The 23,316-nt window shown below is 36.7% G+C and overlaps 1 protein-coding gene across 1 annotated transcript; it reads right to left on the reverse strand.

Annotated features, from left to right (window-relative positions):
- Positions 1–2,035: 2,035 nt before the first annotated feature.
- On the reverse strand, positions 2,036–23,316 carry LOC132546632 (sterol regulatory element-binding protein cleavage-activating protein-like). The gene is made up of 23 exons (XM_060210353.1): positions 23,207–23,316; positions 21,250–21,391; positions 20,900–21,060; positions 19,575–19,712; positions 19,187–19,266; positions 16,062–16,176; positions 15,732–15,913; positions 14,629–14,755; positions 12,742–12,854; positions 12,264–12,358; positions 11,937–12,035; positions 11,197–11,490; positions 10,379–10,686; positions 8,674–9,121; positions 8,085–8,200; positions 6,805–7,391; positions 6,088–6,224; positions 5,563–5,648; positions 4,786–5,149; positions 3,800–3,880; positions 3,315–3,527; positions 2,323–2,385; positions 2,036–2,218 (listed from the first exon to the last, which is right to left on the reverse strand). Exons 1-23 carry the CDS (start codon positions 23,314–23,316, stop codon positions 2,036–2,038), a joined length of 4,242 nt encoding a protein of 1,413 aa, XP_060066336.1.

The raw sequence follows: 23,316 nt of genomic DNA on the forward strand, positions 1-23,316 counted from the left end.
ACTGAAACACTTCTGCATACTATCTTATTTATATGTAATACTGAAGCAGTGTAAACATTATTTATTTCTTTGATTGAAAGAAAAAATAAAACTATAAAGTCTATATTTGGTGAGAGCCATAAGTCATAGACCCCAAGAAATGAAAGAACCCCAATGTACATGGGCAAGATATGTGATTTGATTCCAGGCTAAAAATCACTCAAAAAAACACAAATCTTTAAGCACTGAAATACTAATACAAAGTCTATGATAAGACCAATCTTTTCCAATATGTTGATTGCAATGAAAAAATATCACCTATTTAGTTAGAACAGCAAATGAGTAGCTGAAATTTAAAAATTGATTTTTGTTCTAAATTCTGTAATCTCCAACTGAATAAGCAGTTCATTATGAACAATGATACTTATACATGTACTTCTGAATTGATTTATGAATTTGGCTGCCTTATGACACCAGGATCTTTAGCTGCATTCTCATCGGTGTGCCATCTTGGTGTACCTTTTCCCATACTGTATGGAAATCTACTTTGCAAGTCTACCTTCTTCCGTATTGTACAGAACTGTTCTACTATAGGAATACCATGCATGATCTTCCTTTAGTCTTTCTTAGGTGTATGGTAGTGTAATATCATGATCTACTCTTTCACGTACACAAATTCTCTTTTCTAATTTACCTGCTACAGTACATATAATGGTCCCATTCTATTCATGAACTGCCTTCTCTAACACTGCTTTGGATTATTCTAATCTGCCTTCTCTAACACTGTTGTGGATTATTCCGATCTGACTTCTCTAACACTGCTGTGGATTATTCTAATCTGCCTTCTCCAACACGGTTGTGGATTATCCTAGTCTGCCTTCTCTAACACTGCTGTGGATTATTCCGATCTGACTTCTCTAACACTGCTGTGGATTATTCTAATCTGCCTTCTCTAACACTGTTGTGGATTATTCCGATCTGACTTCTCTAACACTGCTGTGGATTATTCTAATCTGCCTTCTCCAACACGGTTGTGGATTATTCTAATCTGCCTTCTCTAACGCTGCTGTGGATTATTCCGATCTGACTTCTCTAACACTGTTGTAGATTACTCTGATCTGCCTTCTCTAACACTGTTGTGGATTATTCTAATCTGCCTTCTCTAACACTTTTGTGGATTATCCTAATCTGACTTCTCTAACACTGCTGTGGATTATTCTAATCTGCCTTCTCCAACACTGCTGTGGATTACTCTAATCTGCCTTCTCCAACACTGCTGTGGATTATTCTAATCTGCCTTCTCTAACACTGTTGTGGATTATTCTAATCTGCCTTCTCTAACACTGTTGTGGATTATTCTTATCTGCCTTCTCCAACACTGTTGTGGATTATCCTAATCTGCCTTCTCTAGCACTATTGGGGATTATCCTAATCTGTCTTCTCTAGCACTGTTGTGGATTATTCTAATCTGCCTTCTCTAACACTGCTGTGGATTATCCTAATCTGTCTTCTCTAGCACTATTGGGGATTATCCTAATCTGTCTTCTCTAGCACTGTTGTGGATTACTCTGATCTGCCTCCTCTAACACTGTTGTGGATTATCCTAATCTGCCTTCTCTAACGCTGCTGTGGATTATTCCGATCCGACTTCTCTAACACTGTTGTGGATTATCCTAATCTGCCTTCTCTAGCACTATTGGGGATTATCCTAATCTGTCTTCTCTAGCACTGTTGTGGATTACTCTGATCTGCCTCCTCTAACACTGTTGTGGATTATTCTAATCTGCCTTCTCTAGCACTGTTGTGGATTATCCTAATCTGCCTTCTCTAGCACTATTGGGGATTATCCTAATCTGTCTTCTCTAGCACTGTTGTGGATTACTCTGATCTGCCTCCTCTAACACTGCTGTGAATTATTCTATCTACCTTCTCCAACACTGCGGTGAATAATTCTAATCTGCCTGTAGAAGATTCTTCTATCTTAGAAGTCTTCAGCATTGTCATGTGCTATTCAAATCTGCATTCTTCCGTGATGTAATGAATCTGTAACAGTACTCTAGTCAGCCTTCTCGAGTACTGTAGGGAAGTGTATGACCTTCATCTCGCTGGCATAATCACACACTATTACTGTGTTGTCAACCACCTTTATCTGATTCACAAATGCCATCCGTTCCGAATCACTGAGATAAACTGTACGGAGGATTTCACCCTTACTGACATCCAATAAGTTGATACACCCCTGTAAAAATGAAATCACTCAGTTAGCTTCAAGATTGAAAACTTACAAGAAAAAATATTTATTATGTTAAACAGAAGAATTATCTATTTATATTTGAAACTTACCTGTCCCCCTGTTACCAGTAAGTTGTTGTTCAGCAGTGACAGGCTGTTGTTCCCACACGGGTCCTAAGACAGACAAAAACACAACATGTAATTGGTCATTCTAATTTACTGAAAATGTAACAGGACATTTGATTGGTCAATCTGAATAATTCTCAGCATTGTAGCCATAATATACCAACTGTCAATTTCTCATTAATGAGAGAAGTATATACTGGCAATTAACTCTACTTGTAACATTATATAATCACCATATACTGTCAAACAAGAGATCCCAGAGGGATCTTGGCACCCACCATTGTTTGATCTTTATTTGCTCTTTGAAAGATGGATCTTTTCCCTTCTTTTCTCTTCTCTTCCCTTTTTTTGCTCTTAATGCTAAGACATTTGAACATTTCTTTGCAGAAATTGTGATAATAATCTTTACCTGCCAAATCCAAAATGGCCACCTGGAAGCCATTTTATTTCTTTTGATCAGTCACAAAATCATATGGGCACAAGGCGAAACCAAAAAAGGATATCAAATGAAATTTGAGAGATATCCATTTAGTACTTATAAAGAAATAGGTATAACAATCTTTACTAGGCAAAATCCAAAATTTCTGCCAATTGGCCATTTTGTTTTTTCTTATCAGTACCCAAATCAAACGGGTACAACTAAGGATCAAGGGGAACCTACATATGTAATTAGAGAAAGATCCATCTAGTACTTCTCAAGAAATAGTGATAACAAAAATTGTTTACGGACTGACAGACAGGTGAACAGACCACGGATGCAGGGTGAATTGAATAGCCCACTATCTGATGATCTGATGATGGTGGGCTAAATTCAACAACAATTTAATTACCATGTCTTGAACAAACAATATCCACAGATAAGTTTCTCAGAGGAAAAAACATACAACAAAGATGTTTTTAAATCTGTATAGAATTTGTTGAACCATCTCTTGAACCATTTTGAGAATAGCATGTGAACTGAACTTGTATTAACTTACCATACTGAGACAGTGGACAATATTTCCTTTACTTCGATCCCAAATGACCAGCAGGTCATCCAGTCCTGAACTTATCACATATTTGGTAGTACAGGTCAAAGCTACAACACTTCCCTCATGACCTTTGACCTTGTGTATACAGGACCCTGTAGGAAGGTCCCAAAGTCTGACAGTTCCATCTGCATCGCCGCTTGCTGCTGCATATGGTGGTAACTGGAGAAAAAAAAATTTCATGAAATTATTTGATGACAAGGAATGTCTGAGGACAGGAGATTTTATCACCGGGCAGGTTGCCTTGTGTGTTCTTGTACAGGATCATATGCAGAACATCATGGAACTACTATATGAAACATACAATATATAGATTTCTTTACATTCAAACAAGTTCATGAGTTCAAGAAGGTATAAGTAGCATAGCAAAAGTCAGCTAAATCCACTACATTCTCTGATAAATCTCTAAGACGTTACAAACTGTCCCACATTACCTTATCTAGATATAACACTGTAATTTTGTCTTCATGTCCATGTAATGTATACAGCGTTACACAGCTTTCCAACTTGTATACCTGAAACATATTACATGTAACTGTCTTAAATCCTCTACATGAAATAAATACAGGGTTCCATAAAAAATAGAAATACAGGGTTACATAGAAATACAAATACAGGGTTACATAGAAATACAAATACAGGGTTACATAGAAATACAAATACAGGGTTACATAGAAATACAAATACAGGGTTACATAGAAATACAAATACAGGGTTCTGTAGATACACAAAAACAGGGTTTCACAGAAATGCAAAAGCACGAGTTTTGTAGAAATATAAATACTGGGTTCTGTAGAACATAAATACAAGATTCCATAGATATACAAATACAGGTTTCCACAGGAATAACAATATAGGGCTCCATAAAAATACATGGTTCCACAGAAATACAAATATAGTTCCACAGAAATACAAGTACATAGTTCAGTAGATATACAAATACAGGGTTTTGTAGATATACAAATACATGGTTCCACAGAAATGCAAATATTGTTCCACAGAAATACAAGTACACAGTTCAGTAGATATACAAATATAGGGTTTTGTAGATACACAAATACATGGTTCCACAGAAATACAAATACAGGGTTCTGTTGAAATTTGAATAGTGTTCTGTTGAAATATTGTTGTATAGGGTTTCATAGAAATATAAATACTGGGTTCAGTGGATATATAACTACAGCATCGCCCAGAAATACAAATACAAGGTTCCATGAAATACAGATACAGAGTTCCATAGAAATATGTGTGAACTTTTCTTATTAGAGATTGTACTTAACAAGGCACAAGGCTAACTACCAGTTCTAATACTATTCCAGTCACATCAAATGGCCAATAATTGTGGTTGGGTGGAGACTAATTCAAAGTGAAGTCTTTCAATATTCATTCCTGTTTAACTCATTGTGACAATACTGCTTACCTTTAAAGTGTGATCAGAGCTAGCAGACACGACACGCCCTCCCTGACACTGTAACGATACAATTGGTTGCTGGTGGGCTTTGATTCGTTGAATTAGGGTTACATGAATGATTTCTTCCCATTTTCTCATATTGGTAGGAGCTGGGATGGTGTGGTTCATGGTGGGTGGGACATAGGTGTGGCTGTGGTTACGGACATGTCCTGGTTTCTTATTGGGACTGTGGTTGATGTGAGACTGGCTGTAGTTCCGCACATGTCCTTTGGCTGGACTGCTTGGAGGAGGAACATGAGGTGGCTGGATTGGGTTCTGGAAAGTTTCCATTTCCAGGAAGTCAATAGTACCGTCAAGACGTGCAGCAACAACCCTGCAAAGGAATTGGAAATTCAGTATTTTTTTAATGGATAAAGAATCAACAAGATTTCCTTCTCTATCTCTTCATCAAATTTAATCTAACAATAATAATCAAAAAATAAAAAACAGGAAAATTCGTACAAGACTTAGAAGTCCCTATTTCTACTTTCATTGGTAGGAAATGAAGCAAGGAATTGAATCAAACCGAAGTCAATTCAGCAGAAGATGAAGGTTGCATTGGTAACTATTCTCAAAATTGTGTTATCATCAAAGTGAATTCTCACATGGGTGTAAGATACATAGTACAGAAGAATTAGATCCAAATATGGAGTTATGAAAGTTTAGGAATAAACAGGGCAAACCTAAAGCACCTCTGATGCAATACTGAGCTTAAAGCAAAAATTCTGGATTTCCTTACTGGCTTACCGGTTTCTGATATAGCATAGGGCTGTCACACCTTCCTTACTGTCACCATGCAGGCATTTTAGGGTCCCTGACCCTCCATCCCAAAACTGTAACATAGTGCATAAGCATTGATAAATAATCAGGTATTTTGACAGGTATTGAAATGGCAGGTGTAGGAGGCAAATCTCTCCCAATGAAGAAATTTAACTCTGCTAGTCCTGAGACAGGTTAATAATTTCTGCAAACATCATCTAAAATTTGCATGACTTCTCGAGTCTACAAGGAATTTTCTGTAGATTAAAATTCTTATTGGCATTTATCCATGAAAATGAGAGTTGCACAATTATTAAAACATTGCATAGATTTATACATATTTCAATTTGTATAAATTTTCAAATGTGAAATAGATTTAAAAGTGGATACACCTGTTTTTCTTTTTTCTCTTTTTTAACTTTTCACCATTTTTGTCATAAAAAGTGCCTGTGCCAAAGCAAAAAAATTCTAGATTTCGCTTTCATATTTTCCCTTTTTAACCCGATTTCTTACCTCTATTCGTCCGTTGCCACAGCCAGCAATAATGAGTCCATCATTACACGTCATACACCACACTGACGGTGCCTGGTTGTCCTGAAATCCAGTGTCAAACAGACTGGCATCATGCTGCTGAGTGATAGGGAGATCACCTGGAGATAAACATCATGGTAAATGTCAATAAGGTAACAAATGTGTCTTTCACTGCACGAAAAAACTCAGATTTTGATAAGTTACAGAGAGGGATTTGGAATTTAATCTGAGGGGATAAAGGCAATTAATGAGATACCGCAGCAGAAGATGGTGATTGGCTTATCAACACAACCAAAATCCATAGTGCTCAAGACTCAATTTTTATATCATCATCTGTAGAAGTTTTTCCAACTTATATCAATCACTCTCGTTGGCCCGGAAGGAAGAGTGCTAGGAGTCTTACTATTGGAGGAAACTGAGGTACACTGGGAACCTACGTGGTCACGCAGGTGACCTAATACTTTTTCAAATCCGTTCTGGAAATCAAAACCTGGATGTCTAGTTGAAAGGCAAGTGCCTGACCACTGCACCACCAGACCACTCTATACTGCTAATATGGTAGAGAGACTCACTGATTTTAAATACCTATAATATATAAGTTCTTACCAACAACACCGAACATGACATGCAAAACCACCAAACAGGTACCTTATATACATAACTAAAATGGTTGCCATTTACAGTGTTAAGCGTAGTTACCTGCACTCCAACTACGTGCACGACTATCCTCCCACATCTGTGAGTTACTGTCCCCTGTACCAGCTCGATTCTCCATCACCATCTGTCTGTGATCTCGGTAAATATGATCAAACCTACTGCTGAAGTCATAGGCATATCCAGCACGAACAGTGCCAGTCTCTCTACCTCCAGGGGAAGGTGTACCTGCAAAAGCATCACCTCCAGGAGATAATGAGGATAAACTACTTATACTCCCTGCTGAAACACTACCTTGGCTTAAGTTAGAGTTATTTGCCTTATTCAATGTTGAGTTTTTATGTGCACTTTCAGGCGAGTTTACAGCCGTAAAGTTTGTGTCTATGGTACTATTCAAATCTGGCTCAAAACTAAAAATATTTCTGCGACAAGCATCGCCTGGATGTTTCACGTTGCTGCGACCACGATGACGGGGCCCTCCACTCAGGCTAACGTCACTTCCCTCCACCTGGTATAAAGATGTATCAATGGATGCAGAGCTACTGTCACCATGATATTCATCATACAAGTCAGCATCACTGTCCTCAATGTTACGGCCCACACAAGGCTTTCTCTTAACAGGTGGAGTAGCACTAAAATATAGAAAAAAAGCAAACTTACAGTGCACAATTAAAAAGACTTAATTATTTTTAATGAAATGAAAGAATCTATAAAATCAGGCGTTTAACTCGTATCTACTTCAACAAAGCATAACACATCAGCTCCATTAGACAAAGTGATTGTTCTTTATACATCCTCCAAACATCAACTATATACACACACAGCTAGACACTTACATCAACTAGACACACTTTCCCCATCTCCAACAACATTCCCAGAATCAGACATATACCCACAAACCCACCTAACATCCATCTCCACCAAATAAACTCATCTTCCCCATCACCAATAACATTCACCCAGAAATAGCCATCTACCAACATGCCCACCAAACATTCATCAAACATCCATCAACACCATTTATATATACCTACCCCATGTCCAATAACATACTCCCAGAACAATCATTTTCCTACATGCCACTCACAACAACTAGACACACCCATGCACACCATCCATAACATCCAACCAAAATTAATCATCTGCCTTAACACCCATTCATCATCTACCCACAACAACTAAGAAACACCCATCCACACCATCCATAACATCCAACCAAAGTCAATCATCTGCCTTAACACCCATTCATCATCCATCCACAAAAACTAAGACACACCCATCCACAACAAAGACACATTTAGTTCACACATCCAACAACCACCAACCTTTTTCTTATGATTGACATAAGGCAGTCTCCGGACACCGAGTCCCATACACGGATCTGACCACCAAGACAGGAGCTGATAATGAAGTGACCATCAGTTACCACACATTCTATCTCCTACAATGAAAAACACCAACAGGTTTTTTGTTAATCTTATTGACCTAAGAACAACAGATAAATAATAAGTACAATAATTACATTTTTTATGGCATTAAATCTAAAACTAGTGTAAATATCTTTGTAATACTTTGTTATTCCTTATCTATACTGTGTAAAACTGTGGGGACAGACTCTTTAATAAGCTTATAATGCATGTTTACAGCTTCTCTGTACATGACTGTGTAAAACTGTGGGGACAGACTCTTTAATAAGCTTATAATGCATGTTTACATCTTCTCTGTACATGACTGTGTAAAACTTTGGGGACAGACTCTTTAATAAGCTTATAATGTATGTTTACAGATTATCGTAAAATTTTGGGGACAGACTCTTTAAAAAGCTAATAATGCATGTTTACAGCTTATCTGTATGTGGCTGTGTAAAACTTTGAGGATAGATTCTTTAAGTTATGATATACATCTAATACTAACCTGTACATGACCATGTAAAACTTTGGGGACAGACTCCTTAATCTGTTTATAGTACATGCCCTTCTTTCTTGTCTTGCTCTTAGATTTGCGACGTCCATAATCACGAGGACACAATTTGTGGTAACATGCTATGATAAAGTAACTGATGCAGATAAATCCAAGAATGACGATAAAGACAGTAATGATCACCTCTCTATAGGATTTAGGATAAAGCTGTTTGATGTGCTCAGTGTCAGCATAATTACGTAAATACCAGGCAGAAAGTTCATTAAAGTCTTGTACTTCACTTTTATCTACAGGTAAAGAAGAGGGTTCTTGAGATTTGTCAAACGGTGGAATGATTGGTTTGGATGGACTGCCATCATGTTCTGTTGGATGACGCATGTCTATGGCTTCCTGTGGGTCGACTATCACAGACAGATGAATTGTGGGTAAAATGCTGATAAATCTGAAACAGAATTCAATAAGATATAACCTGTGCTGCCAACTTACCTGACCATTTCATATTAACATAATATTGACCATACCAGAATCTGCTAAAAACATGTATAATGCATGAATCATATATCTCTTTACTTTTGATCAGTATTCAAAATGAAATCAAGGCTCTAATATAGTCAAACTAATGTTCAAACGTAACATAGAACATCATCTACATACATACAGATAACAGAAGTAATTATAAGGTCTTCGTCCTTGGTGACCCCCTAAAACACCCTTTCACTCTTGATTTTGAAGGATAACACACACAATGTTAGATGTTTTATTCCCAGTTTATATGTAAACTCTGATTTCATAAACACTTAATTCATTAGACTGCTAACAGATCAACAATTATATGTCTGGTGTTCTCTCTAACAAGTACATGTTATGTAGACTATCTCTGTGTTCTCTCTAACAAGTACATGTTATGTAGACTATCTCTGTGTTCTCTCTAACAAGTACATGTTATGTAGACTATCTCTGTGTTCTCTCTAACAAGTACATGTTATGTAGACTATCTCTGTGTTCTCTCTAACAAACACATGTCATGTAGACTATCTCTGTGTTCTCTTGTAGACTATCTCTGTGTTCTCTCTAACAAGTAAATGTTATGTAGACTATCTCTGTGTTCTCTCTAACAAGTGTTATGTAGACTATCTCTGTGTTCTCTCTAACAAGTACATGTTATGTAGACTATCTCTGTCTTCTCTCTAACAAGTACATGTTATGTAGACTATCTCTGTCTTCTCTCTAACAAGTACATGTTATGTAGACTATCTCTGTGTTCTCTCTAACAAGTACATGTCATGTAGACTATCTCTGTGTTCTCTCTAACAAGTACATGTTATGTAGACTATCTCTGTGTTCTCTCTAACAAGTACATGTTCTGCAGACTATCTCTGTGTTCTCTCTAACAAGTACATGTTATGTAGACTATCTCCGACATCTGATGCAGTAATCTTGACAATTGACTAATTTTTAATTGTAACCAGCATTAACTTTGCTTCTAAACATTTTACAAACAAAATGACGGCCAAGATACCCAGTACTCATGTTCACCTTGACTTTCAATCATGTGATCCGTATATTCACCATTTATCCACCACCAACAATGTATCACTGTATGAAATATCATAAATACATACTAAGGAAAGCAAAAGTGGTGACAGATATCAAAATTTTCATAATATATACATTAAACAAAGAGTTTTTGAGAACTTACTTTCCATACAAAGTTATGTTATAATAACCAAACAGAGTTGGCCAGTGTTTATAGTTCAATTGTCTCCATAGATCAAACTGTGTATGTTCCACAGGACGCGTGTCTTCTTCTTCTCCTGGTTGCCATGACCACCCAATGCCAGCATCCTCCTTGTGGTGGCCATTGTGTTGAAGGTGATGCTGACTTGGTAGTCTCCCTTTATCAATACTTTCATAAGATGATAGATTTATCATGGATGTAGAGTTTGTAAGGTGTTCAACGAGACCTGATTTATACACAATGAGAGAGATCCAGATTACTGTGCACACCTACAACATAACATCAATAAACATATGAAAACAAACTGGTAAACATTTCTGAAATAAAGGATTTAATTTGTGGGTATGAGCTATAAATCTATGACTTGTGTTGGCCTGCATGTACAGGACATCTTTTCTACAGTACCAGGTAACATGAAATTTTATGTGTAGGTTGATAGGATAATGTTAAGGTCAATTTTAGCAGCTATATGTAAATATACTGTGACTCACTTAGATTTCATGAATACTTTATTTCGCAAACTAACCTCTTTAGACATATTCATGAATACATGATTTCGTGAATGGTGATCTAGAAATGGCTTTAAATTAGCGAATGATTTGATGCTATTAACTATATGGACTCCGGTATCAGTAACAAAATCAGTATGGACATCATCAAGAATCATTTCTGTAAAAATTTTAATTCCTGAATAACTCTCCTTGCATATTAATCCAAAAATAACAAAAAAATATTAGTGATTTACATTAATGTATCAAATTACAAATACAGCATCTTACCATGATCATCCTCTGTACCATTCTAGTGCTGGCCCAAAAGTACAGTAATCTTAGGCGTCGTGATTGAATATTAATGGCTGCATTTTCAAAGAACTGGTCGATTTCTCGTGGAGTGATGGGAGGTGACCTTGGAGCTTCCTGGGTAGAGGATGTCGTAGGTGTCGTTTGTATGTGGGGGCTTCTGTTATGTCCTATATAAGCCTTTACTGGACAACGGATCAGCGGCTCATACTGCTTGCTCTCCCCAACTGAACTCACAGACGAGCTCAGAGGTTTTTTATTTAGATCAGATAACTAGGAAGATAATGATAACAAAATGGCCTCATTTTTCATTCATTCTACAAAACCTGAACTCTCATCCATTTACATGTATTACTGACTAAAATTTCTGTCATGAACACATGCAGTAACTTCAAAGATATTCCACTTAAGGTCCAAGAGAAATTGTGAGTGACTAGAAAATGTCTAAATGACACAAATACCCCTAATCCCATGCATATATGTATTATGGTTTGTTGTATTTGCAAAATATGTCAAATGTGACCTTTGACTCTTTATTGACTAGTGACCCTGACGCAAGATTTGTTTAGAGGTTCTAAAGGTATTCAAAATGGGACACAAGCAGATGGACATGGGTACTATAAAACGGGTGGGGGGATCAAAATACAACACTGTTACCAAATATCTATCTCCTAATACATAAATATGAGTTACCTACCTACTATAAAAATGTTTCTTACCTCCATCCTCCTGATATCAACGGAGAGCACAGTGACAAAGAAAACAATCTGGAGGAAGAAATCCGTGAGAAGACCCACCAAGGCAAACAATGTGAATTCCTAAAACAAAGGTTTATTGTAATAAAAGACAGCTCAGTGCAGTTTTATTATAAATAATTTCAATGACAAACCAATGCTTGTTAAAGTAAACTTTTTTCTTTAATAAAGAATTTGTAGTATCACCATTGTCATTTTTATTACCTTGTGACCGTGAAGTCACATTTGCGAAATCAGAGAAAATTTAACACCTGACTGAATAAAGAGTTAGATACAACTAAATGTGTTTACCTGTATTTCTGGCACAAAGGTGAAAAAGCCACATATGATGATGATGAGTTCAGTTGCCAGGTTTTTAGTGATGGACCAGCCCTCTTTACTGATACCTAAAAATAAATTCTCCACACTCAATCAAATGTGAATGTTGATCACATTCAATATCTCATTCTCAGATTTAGATTTTGTGGCCTGACCCAAACCTTGAAGAATGTTCTCATTTTGACAAATTATTCTTGACTCTGAGGGTGACAGTTTACCTTGGGCTATCCTATTCTTGACTCTGAGGGTGACAGTTTACCTTGGGCTATCCTACTCTTGACTCCAAGACAATAGCTTACTTTGGACCACCCTATGCTTCAATTTGAAAGTGAAATGCTTAACCATATTGACTTTGACAGCGACTGTTTACATTGGGCCAACCTTAGCTTGACTTTGAAGTGACAGTTTACCTTGGGCTATCCTATGCTTTACTTTGAGGGTGACAGCTTACCTTGAGCTATCCTATGCTTTACTTCGAGGGTGACAGGAGTAGACACAACAGATTTGGTGATGACCATCACATTCTCCACACCAATCAGTACCACAAGGTAGGGAAAGATCTCACTGTAATGCAATATTGAAAAAATAAAACATTACAAACAATGACCAATTTATAGAGGTGTATTTATAAATCTTCAAATCACAAAACATTTTGTAATACCTCATGAAAGCTGTGAAAAGTTATGTCAAATGAACCTATATTCACATTAACTCTAGGACATTCTACTATAGAAATCCTGATATCACTTGGTTACCAGACCATTTTAATAGTGATAAAACATTACATAATCTTATATACAAAAATCACTTATCTCTCTATATGAGACAGACAAGAATTCCACAGAATTATGACTGACATTCCTGAATTAACTCTATAAAATGACTACATAAAAAACCCCAATGAAATTCCAAAAATTCTGATCCAAAAAGTAAAACTTCTACTGTATAAAGGAAATTGCTTAATGTTCAATATTTTAGTTCTTTTCAATTTTTCAATACTACTCAGAATCAACCAAATTGTCTTTCTTATATAAATTTTCAATAGTATGTATATACAAATCTTTTATATAACTGCCCTGAAAATCTGAAGTGTGTCAAAACTACTATCTAAATTAATTTATTACATTACTGTTGAAATAATTATTCACATTTAATGGCATAAAAAATATCTAATATGAAGAGATAATTTATACTAAATTTATTGTTAAACATAGACTTATACAAAAACAATATTGCATAGTCTCACCCCATATTTCACAGCATGCAACATGTAATATTCCGCAATAACAATTGCTCAATTGACCATTCTGATAAATCTAAAACGTTACTTACTTTGCTTTAATTCTTGGTTAGTAAAATATATCATAAAGGTAAAAGAACTATTGTGATATTATTGCAATGGTCACTGGTACAGTTAAAATCAATAGTCACCCCGATTAAATATAACAATGTATGACAATAGGAACCTACATATAGGTGTATTATATATAACAATGTATGACAACAGGAACCTACATATAGGTGTATTAAATATAAATATAACAATGTATGACAATAGGAACCTACATATAGGTGTATTATATATAACAATGTATGACAACAGGAACCTACACATAGGTGTATTATATATAACTAAGTATGACAACAGGAACCTACATATAGGTGTATTAAATATAACAATGTATGACAACAGGAACCTACACATAGGTGTATTATATATAACTAAGTATGACAACAGGAACCTACATATAGGTGTATTATATATAACAAAGTATGACAACAGGAACCTACACATAGGTGTATTATATATAACAATGTATGACAACAGGAACCTACACATAGGTGTATTAAATATAACAAAGTATGACAATAGGAACCTACATATAGGTGTATTATATATAACAAAGTATGACAACAGGAACCTACAGATAGGTGTATTAAATATAACAAAGTATGACAATAGGAACCTACATATAGGTGTATTATATATAACAAAGTATGACAATAGGAACCTACAGATAGGTGTATTAAATATAACAATGTATGACTATAGGAGCCAACAGATAGGTTTTAAAAACTTTTTGCAGAAATTGAAAAATTAGGTATCAATATTGTAACCCTAGCAAAAACAATACTTCTCTTAAGTTCAATCACTTGAATGTCAGACTGGTTTACAGTAAATCATCCCAGGTTTGAATCCTAGTTGAGGCATTGAAATAAAAAATTATCTCTGTCACAATATCATCAATAATTAAACATTTTAAGTATTTAAATTGACAATGGAAATTAGCTGACTGCATCTAAACAATATGCTGGTAAATGAACTACATATACTTACCCTCCATTGAGTGTTGGTGTTAGTCCAAACACAGTACAAATGCTGACAGAACTGAGGAGAGATGACACTATTGTCACCACTGCACTTAGAGCTAGGCCCCACTTGGATTTCACCATCTCTATTTTTCCTAAAAGGTCAAAAAAGTAAAAAGGTTACCAATTTACAAGATTTACAAATTATTATTACCTTGATTTCTTACAAGGAAAGCATGCCAAAATCTTACTACATCAAACAATATCTACACATGGTAACTAGTGACATCATACACTATTTATATATGGTAACTATTGACATCACACACTATCTACATATGGTAACTATTGACATCAAACAATATCTACACATGGTAACTATTGACATCACACACTATTTATATATGGTAACTATTGACATCATACACTATTTATATATGGTAACTATTGACATCATACACTATTTATATATGGTAACTATTGACATCAAACAATATCTACATATGGTAACTATTGACATCACATACTATCTACATATGATAACTATTGACATCACACATTATCTACATATGGTAACTATTGACATCATACACTATTTATATATGGTAACTATTGACATACACTATTTACATATGGTAACTATTGACATCACACACTATCTACATATGGTAACTATTGACATCACACATTATCTACATATGGTAACTATTGACATCATACACTATTTATATATGGTAACTGATGACAGCATATAGTATCTACATACAGTAACTGATGACATCACACCAACTACATATCGGTAACTAATGACACCATTCACTATCTACTTATGGTAACATCTCTTCCTCCAGAAGTTAAGCATTTATAATCCCCAAGAAATTTTAACAATATTTTTTACATGACATATTGGATATTGACACTGGAGTTAAAGCACTCCTTATCAAAAAACAGAAGAAATTTTACTCTTAACATTAATGCTGTATATATCAGGCATCTTACCAACAAGTTACACTTAATCTTCCATAATCAGAAGCCAAGAATGTTATTTCTCCATCCTTTGTTTCTCTACACTCAAGCATTCCTTATCACAAGGGAAGAGTAATGTTTAAAATTGATTCTGGATATACTCACGAACAGAGAAGTACAGATACATAGCCAAAGCTATGTAGGTCAGTATGAGGGGTTTGTACTCCAACAGAATCCGATTCTCCTTGTAGTGGACATGTACTAACTGTTCTGGGTTTGTGTTATTGACATTCTTCAGTGTATCTGGGAACGCCAGCACAAGTTTGTTCTTCAAGGCATCTATAAACCTGATAACATTACAACACTTAATTAAACAGGTAAGTATTACAAAGAGAAAATTTGAATTGTTGGTACATCTCAAAAACTGGACATATGTTGAAATATGTTTAATGTTTACTAGGATAATAGGAAATAACAATGACCATCAATACTTACTTCTGATCATTCTTCTTCAACACAATAGTGACAGCAAATGAAATTGTTCTCTGCTGGTTCCTGATGAAATAGCGTGACACCCCAGAATTTTTGTAGGGAACTCCCAACAAAATATCTGTAACAAAAAAATATTGATGTAAAATTACTATTCAACAATTAAAGTTTTAGACGTAAACATTCAGAAATACTACTGATATTTTGGAATACCATACATAATGTTTTTACATTTCTGCAGTCAATCAGAGTCAATTTTCCTTTATTTCACATACATGTAGACAATCAGAGTCCTGTTTCCTAAGTCTTATCAATGTGAAGCCAAAATAAGCTAATCTTCCTTCATAACACACCTCTGTAGCCAATTGATTTTCCTTCATCTCATGCCTTTGTAGCCAATAACAGTTATTCTTATATAAAATACCTCTGTAGCCAATCATAGCTTATCTTCTTGCCAGAGGCTATGTAAGCCTCAAAAGTTTAGACTGATGTCCTGCATTCATCAGTCACTATACATACCTCAGAGGTTAAGAGAGGTGTCCTGCATTCATCAGTCGCTATACATACTTCAGAGGTTAAGAGAGTTGTTCTGCATTTGTCAAAAGCTATACATACCTTGAAGGTTAAGAGAGGTGTCCTGCATTTGTCAGGAGCTATACATACTTCAGAGGTTAAGAGAGGTGTCCTGCATTTGTCAGGAGCTATAAATATCTGGGAGGTTAAGAGAGGTGTCCTGCATTTGTCAGGAGCTATAAATATCTGGGAGGTTAAGAGAGGTGTCCTGCATTTGTCAGGAGCTATACATACCTCAGAGGTTAAGAGAGGTGTCCTGCATTCATCAGTCGCTATACATACTTCAGAGGTTAAGAGAGTTGTTCTGCATTTGTCAAAAGCTATACATACCTTGAAGGTTAAGAGAGGTGTCCTGCATTTGTCAGGAGCTATACATACTTCAGAGGTTAAGAGAGGTGTCCTGCATTTGTCAGGAGCTATAAATATCTGGGGGTTAAGAGAGGTGTCCTGCATTTGTCAGGAGCTATACATACTTGGGAGGTTAAGAGAGGTGTCCTGCATTTGTCAGGAGATATACATACTTCAAAGGTTAAGAGAGGTGTCCTGCATTTGTCAGGAGATATACATACTTCAAATGTTAAGAGAGGTGTCCAGTGTTTGTCAGGAGTTATACATACCTCAGAGGTAAGGAGAGGTGTCCAGTGTTTGTCAGTAGCTATACATACCTCAGAGGTTAAGAGAGGTTTCCTGCATTTGTCAGTAGCTATACATACCTCAGAGGTTAAGAGAGGTGTCCAGTGTTTGTCAGGAGCTATACATACCTCGGAGGTTAAGAGAGGTTTCCTGCATTTGTCAGTAGCTATACATACCTCAGAGGTTAAGAGAGGTGTCCAGTGTTTGTCAGGAGCTATACATACCTCGGAGGTAAGGAGAGGTGTCAAGTGTTTGTCAGGAGCTATACATACCTCGGAGGTAAGGAGAGGTGTCCAGTGTTTGTCAGGAGCTATACATACCTCGGAGGTAAGGAGAGGTGTCAAGTGTTTGTCAGGAACTATACATACCTCGGAGGTTAAGAGAGGTTTCCTGCATTTGTCAGTAGCTATACATACCTCAGAGGTTAAGAGAGGTGTCCAGTGTTTGTCAGGAGCTATACATACCTCGGAGGTAAGGAGAGGTGTCCAGTGTTTGTCAGGAGCTATACATACCTCGGAGGTAAGGAGAGGTGTCCAGTGTTTGTCAGGAGCTATACATACCTCGGAGGTAAGGAGAGGTGTCCAGTGTTTGTCAGGAGCTATACATACCTCAGAGGTTAAGAGAGGTTTCCTGCATTTGTCAGTAGCTATACATACGTCAGAGGTTAAGAGAGGTGTCCAGTGTTTGTCAGGAGCTATACATACCTCGGAGGTAAGGAGAGGTGTCCAGTGTTTGTCAGGAGCTATACATACCTCAGAGGTAAGGAGAGGTGTCCAGTGTTTGTCAGGAGCTATACATACTTCAAATGTTAAGAGAGGTGTCCAGTGTTTGTCAGGAGCTATACATACCTCAGAGGTAAGGAGAGGTGTCCAGTGTTTGTCAGGAGCTATACATACTTCAAATGTTAAGAGAGGTGTCCAGTGTTTGTCAGGAGATATACATACCTGGGAGGTAAGGAGAGGTGTCCAGTGTTTGTCAGGAGCTATACATACCTGGGAGGTAAGGAGAGGTGTCCAGGAGGTTAAGAGAGGTTTCCTGCATTTGTCAGGAGCTATACATACCTCAGAGGTTAAGAGAGGTGTCCAGTGTTTGTCAGGAGCTATACATACCTTAGAGGTAAGGAGAGGTGTCCAGTGTTTGTCAGGAGCTATACATACCTCAGAGGTTAAGAGAGATGTCCAGTGTTTGTCAGGAGTTATACATACCTCGGAGGTTAAGAGAGGTGTCCAGTGTTTGTCAGGAGCTATACATACCTCAGAGGTTAAGAGAGGTGTCCTGTGTTTGTCAGGAGCTATACATACCTCAGAGGTTAAGAGAGGTTTCCTGCATTTGTCAGTAGCTATACATACCTCAGAGGTTAAGAGAGGTGTCCTGTGTTTGTCAGGAGCTATACATACCTCGGAGGTAAGGAGAGGTGTCCAGTGTTTGTCAGGAGCTATACATACCTCGGAGGTAAGGAGAGGTGTCCAGTGTTTGTCAGGAGCTATACATACCTCGGAGGTTAAGAGAGGTTTCCTGCATTTGTCAGTAGCTATACATACCTCAGAGGTTAAGAGAGGTGTCCAGTGTTTGTCAGGAGCTATACATACCTCGGAGGTAAGGATAGGTGTCCAGTGTTTGTCAGGAGTTATACATACCTGGGAGGTAAGGAGAGGTGTCCAGTGTTTGTCAGGAGCTATACATACCTCGGAGGTTAAGAGAGGTTTCCTGCATTTGTCAGTAGCTATACATACCTCGGAGGTAAGGAGAGGTGTCCAGTGTTTGTCAGAAGCTATACATACCTCGGAGGTTAAGAGAGATGTCCAGTGTTTGTCAGGAGCTATACATACCTCAGAGGTAAGGAGAGGTGTCCAATGTTTGTCAGGAGCTATACGTACCTCGGAGGTAAGGAGAGGTGTCCAGTGTTTGTCAGGAGCTATACGTACCTCGAAGGTAAGGAGAGGTGTCAAGTGTTTGTCCACGTTTCTGAAAGATTGTTCGCAGGATATCCCCATCAGAAATAAATCTGAAATACAATCAACAAAAATCTTTATAAAACTTTATCAATCAATACATCATAATACAACATCTCAGTGACTGACTGACTTTTATCTCCTTGACCTACAGAACATATCATTTCCTCCTTCTGAAAATATCCAACTGAAAATCAGGTATTCTTTGTTTTCCGAATGGTCATTCTGTCACCAATTTAGATGAAAGGCAAAACATAATACCATTCTTTGTAAAAGCAAATTACTCTGTTACAGCCCCAGAAGTTAGCAGCTAACAACACCAGACAGATGTACTTGGGTTCTTCACTCTCCTACTACTTACCTTTCCCTGTTACGACCCCAGAAGTTAGCAGGTGATACCTCCAAGCAAGCATATTCTGGGAGTATTTCCTTCACCTTTCTACTGCTCACAGTCTCAGACACCCGCAGACACACATCTGCCAAGGATACATCCTTTCCACTGAAATAAACATCATATATATATTTCTGTTCAAGTGTTTCTCTAAACATTTAGTATTTCAATTCAAAGTCCTTTAAAGCTATGTCTTTTAACATGGGGAAACAAACATCATTATTCATAATAGCATAACTTGATATTGGTATCAAGACTTGCAGTTTGTCTTATATAAGGCCAGCCCACCTTTCATGTCAGCCAATAGGGGAAAGGAGTCAATAAGGCCAGCCCACCTTGCATGTCAGCCAATAGGGGAAAGGAGTCAATAAGGCCAGCCCACCTTTCATGTCAGCCAATAGGGGAAAGGAGTCAATAACGCCAGCCCACCTTGCATGTCAGCCAATAGGGGAAAGGAGTCACAATAGCTCAATTGGTACAGTGTTGGATTACACAACCTCAGATATAGATCTGAGGTACATTATTTTAAATTTCCTTCCCATGGTGGTTGCTAAGGAAGCTCAAAAACAGACTGCTCTGAGCTAACAAGGTGGTGTCACTGAGCAAAACAGTTTATCTTAATTTCTGTGGATTGCATGTGATGGACCTCTTATGTTGTTCAGTGGGGGTAAACAACCAGCTACAACCTGACTGTTCATTGGGCAATAAACCAAGCAAATATACAATAAAATGTGACAGGGTAATTAACACAACAGACAAATAATCAATATAGGAGACTACCCCTATACTAAAAATTCCTAAACAGGGAGAGATCTGTAACATTTTCCTGTTCAGATGGCTCAAAATTATGCAGCTTTGTCCATGTTTGGTACAAAATACATGTATTTTTCAATGGAATCATGATACCATTCATCTCATTTTATTGTATCCTTTTGTCATAATTTTATGGCATCTTCTAAAAGTATTCTGTACATACTTTCCTTTGTTACAGCAATTCCTTGTAAACATGAACACATACCTAGAATTATTTGATACAAACATAAATGTCCATTTGAATGTAATAATTCCTGAAACAGAAAAATCCTCACTCTTTTTCAAGTTATCAAGTAGTGATTTCTACACTTACAAAAAACATTCTCTAACAAGTTTTAAAGTCAATTTTACCTATACAGTAATAAAGGCTTGTATTCAATAAAAGTGTGTTCAACACAAGTGAGTTTTACTGTAAATATTATTTTCCTTGTAATATTGATAGAATCAGTAGTATTATGTGAGGGAGTTTTTTATTTTCTTACTTGTCAGAGAATATGAAGCTATCCAGTTGTCGTATGACATCAAAAACTTTGCTGAGTGGGGTGCGGAAAGCATCCATCGGAGCGAGGAATTCTGATGCCCAGGGATATACAGCTGCTCGGACTGTTATCTGTTGTATATAACCAACTGGTGGTCCTTTTAGCTGAAACCAATATAAAACAATGCATGATACATAATTAGATTTTACAGACAATTATATTCAGACTAAGAAAATCCCTACCGAACTTGATGTGATTTTCAGCACCACTAATGGCCATCTTTTAACACTCTGTATGCTCTATCCATCTTAGTATGATATCAGCACAACTATATAAGTTTAAGACAGTCCTACCCATCTAGGTTTCAGCTCGCCCTCGTTGTTGTTTCCTTTCAGGTTTGGAGGAAGAGAATCTGTTGGTGAAATATCTTCTCTCAAGGGCATGATGTGCTCCACTGGTACATTTCCTGGTAACGGGACGTAAAGTAACGGCAGGCTGTAAATTACAGAAAAAAGTTCAATAATTTTATCATCTGTGTGAACCTGTTCAGAATCAATAACATCACCTTGGCAATAGCTTAAGCTTTGAGATAAGAACAACATTTATAAGAAAGCCAGAAGAGCATTTGGGACTAAATCATTACCTGCATATAGGAGATAAGGGGATCTCAACTCTCAGAATGCGATAATAAACCTACAAACACTCATCATGTTAGTCAACAATTATCCTTTCCCTCTGACTGAGATCTCCCTATTTCAGCCCTAAGGGAATGAAAGAATCTCTTACTTAGTCAAGGTACAATACTTTTCTCAGTAAGTGGTTGGTATCTTTATCAGTAATGTGGATGTATATCTTTTTAAGTAAAGGTGCTACACTTTTCACAGGATGTGGGTGGTGTTTCTCTAAATGAGAAGGCATTCTTTTCTAAGATAGGGGTTGATACTTTAAGGATTATATTAATCTCATTAAAGTTGTGATATTTCTCTCAGTAAGGAAAAATACTTTTTGTTAGTAAGGAGCTATGATTTCCTCAGTCAGGGATAATTCTTTTCTCCATCATGGACTACACATTCCTCAGTCAGGGTCAATGCTTTCCTCAATCAGGGAAAACACTTTCCACAGTCAGGCATTACATTTTTACTTAATCTGGGAAGACACTTTCCAGTCAGGGGTGGCATTTTTCTCAGTCAAGGAAGACTCTTTCCATAGTCAGGGGCACATTTCCTAAGTCAGGGAAGACACTTTCCTCAGTCAAGGTCAATACTTTTCTCAGTCAGGAAAGACACTTTCCTAAGTCAGGGGCTAAACTTTCTCAGTCAGGGAAGACACTTTCCTAAGTCAGGGGCTAAACTTTCTCAGTCAGGGAAGACACTTTCCTAAGTCAGGGGCTAAACTTTCTCAGTCAGGGAAGACACTTTCCAGTCAGGGGTGACATTTTTCTCAGTCAAGGAAGACACTTTCCACAGTCAGAGGCACACTTTCCTAAGTTTGGGAAGACACTTTCCACAGTCAGAGGCACACTTTTCTCAGTCAGGGTGATATTTATTTCAGTGAAAACGTCATAACTATCTCAGTAAAATTAAAAGAAGTATATTCTATAACAAATCGTACTTATTTGTAGACACAAGGATTCATGCATTATTTAACCTAGACACTGAAGATAAAACAGTGTTAAATTATCAAGAATTTTATCAATTTTCTAACACTTAGCTCTTTAAGGAGTATTCCACAAGAAAATATCAATTATCACAGTTTCCTTAGGCAGTGAGCTGTATTCAATCAATATTCATGGCCTATACTTTATATACATAGCAAATAAATATGCCCGAAGCTTTTTATATATTGTCATAATTACCTACTATAAGAAATAAATTACTGTATAAACTTGGCCATTGTCATGAGACAAATAAAATGGCTAAGATGCATATATGTGTATTATTTTTGAACAAATATCAAGAGTTCAGGTAAAGAGTATACATAATAGCATCACAGTATTAAACACATACCACCAGAATGTAAGCTTATTTATTTTCATGTGCTTTTTTAAAAATTATTTACATTGATTTGCTAGGTAACTTTAATCAATAAATTCTCATGTCCACATTTTTTTTCAAATGATTTATAAGAGAATGGATATTATTTCAACAGTAGTGAAACTCATGAGTACTACATTGTATTAGATCAGATGTACAAAAAAAATGTATTTTTATGGAAAACCATGGCATTTGAGCCCCATAAAATATATCATTGTATAGAATAATTGAAACAGGATAGCATGCACCACTAATTTTAACATGCATAATTACTTACAAGGTGACCAGCATGAGACTGACGACCAGACAGAGGATGGAGTATGGATGACTAGCACAGAACAATCCATGCGTGTAATATATCCGGGCCACTCTTTCCTGTAGGGACAT

This window comes from Ylistrum balloti, unplaced genomic scaffold (genome assembly GCF_031769215.1).
Source record: "Ylistrum balloti isolate Yb309-2 unplaced genomic scaffold, AGI_CSIRO_Ybal_v1 Utg369898, whole genome shotgun sequence".
In the NCBI taxonomy this organism is placed as follows: Eukaryota; Metazoa; Mollusca; class Bivalvia; order Pectinida; family Pectinidae; genus Ylistrum; species Ylistrum balloti.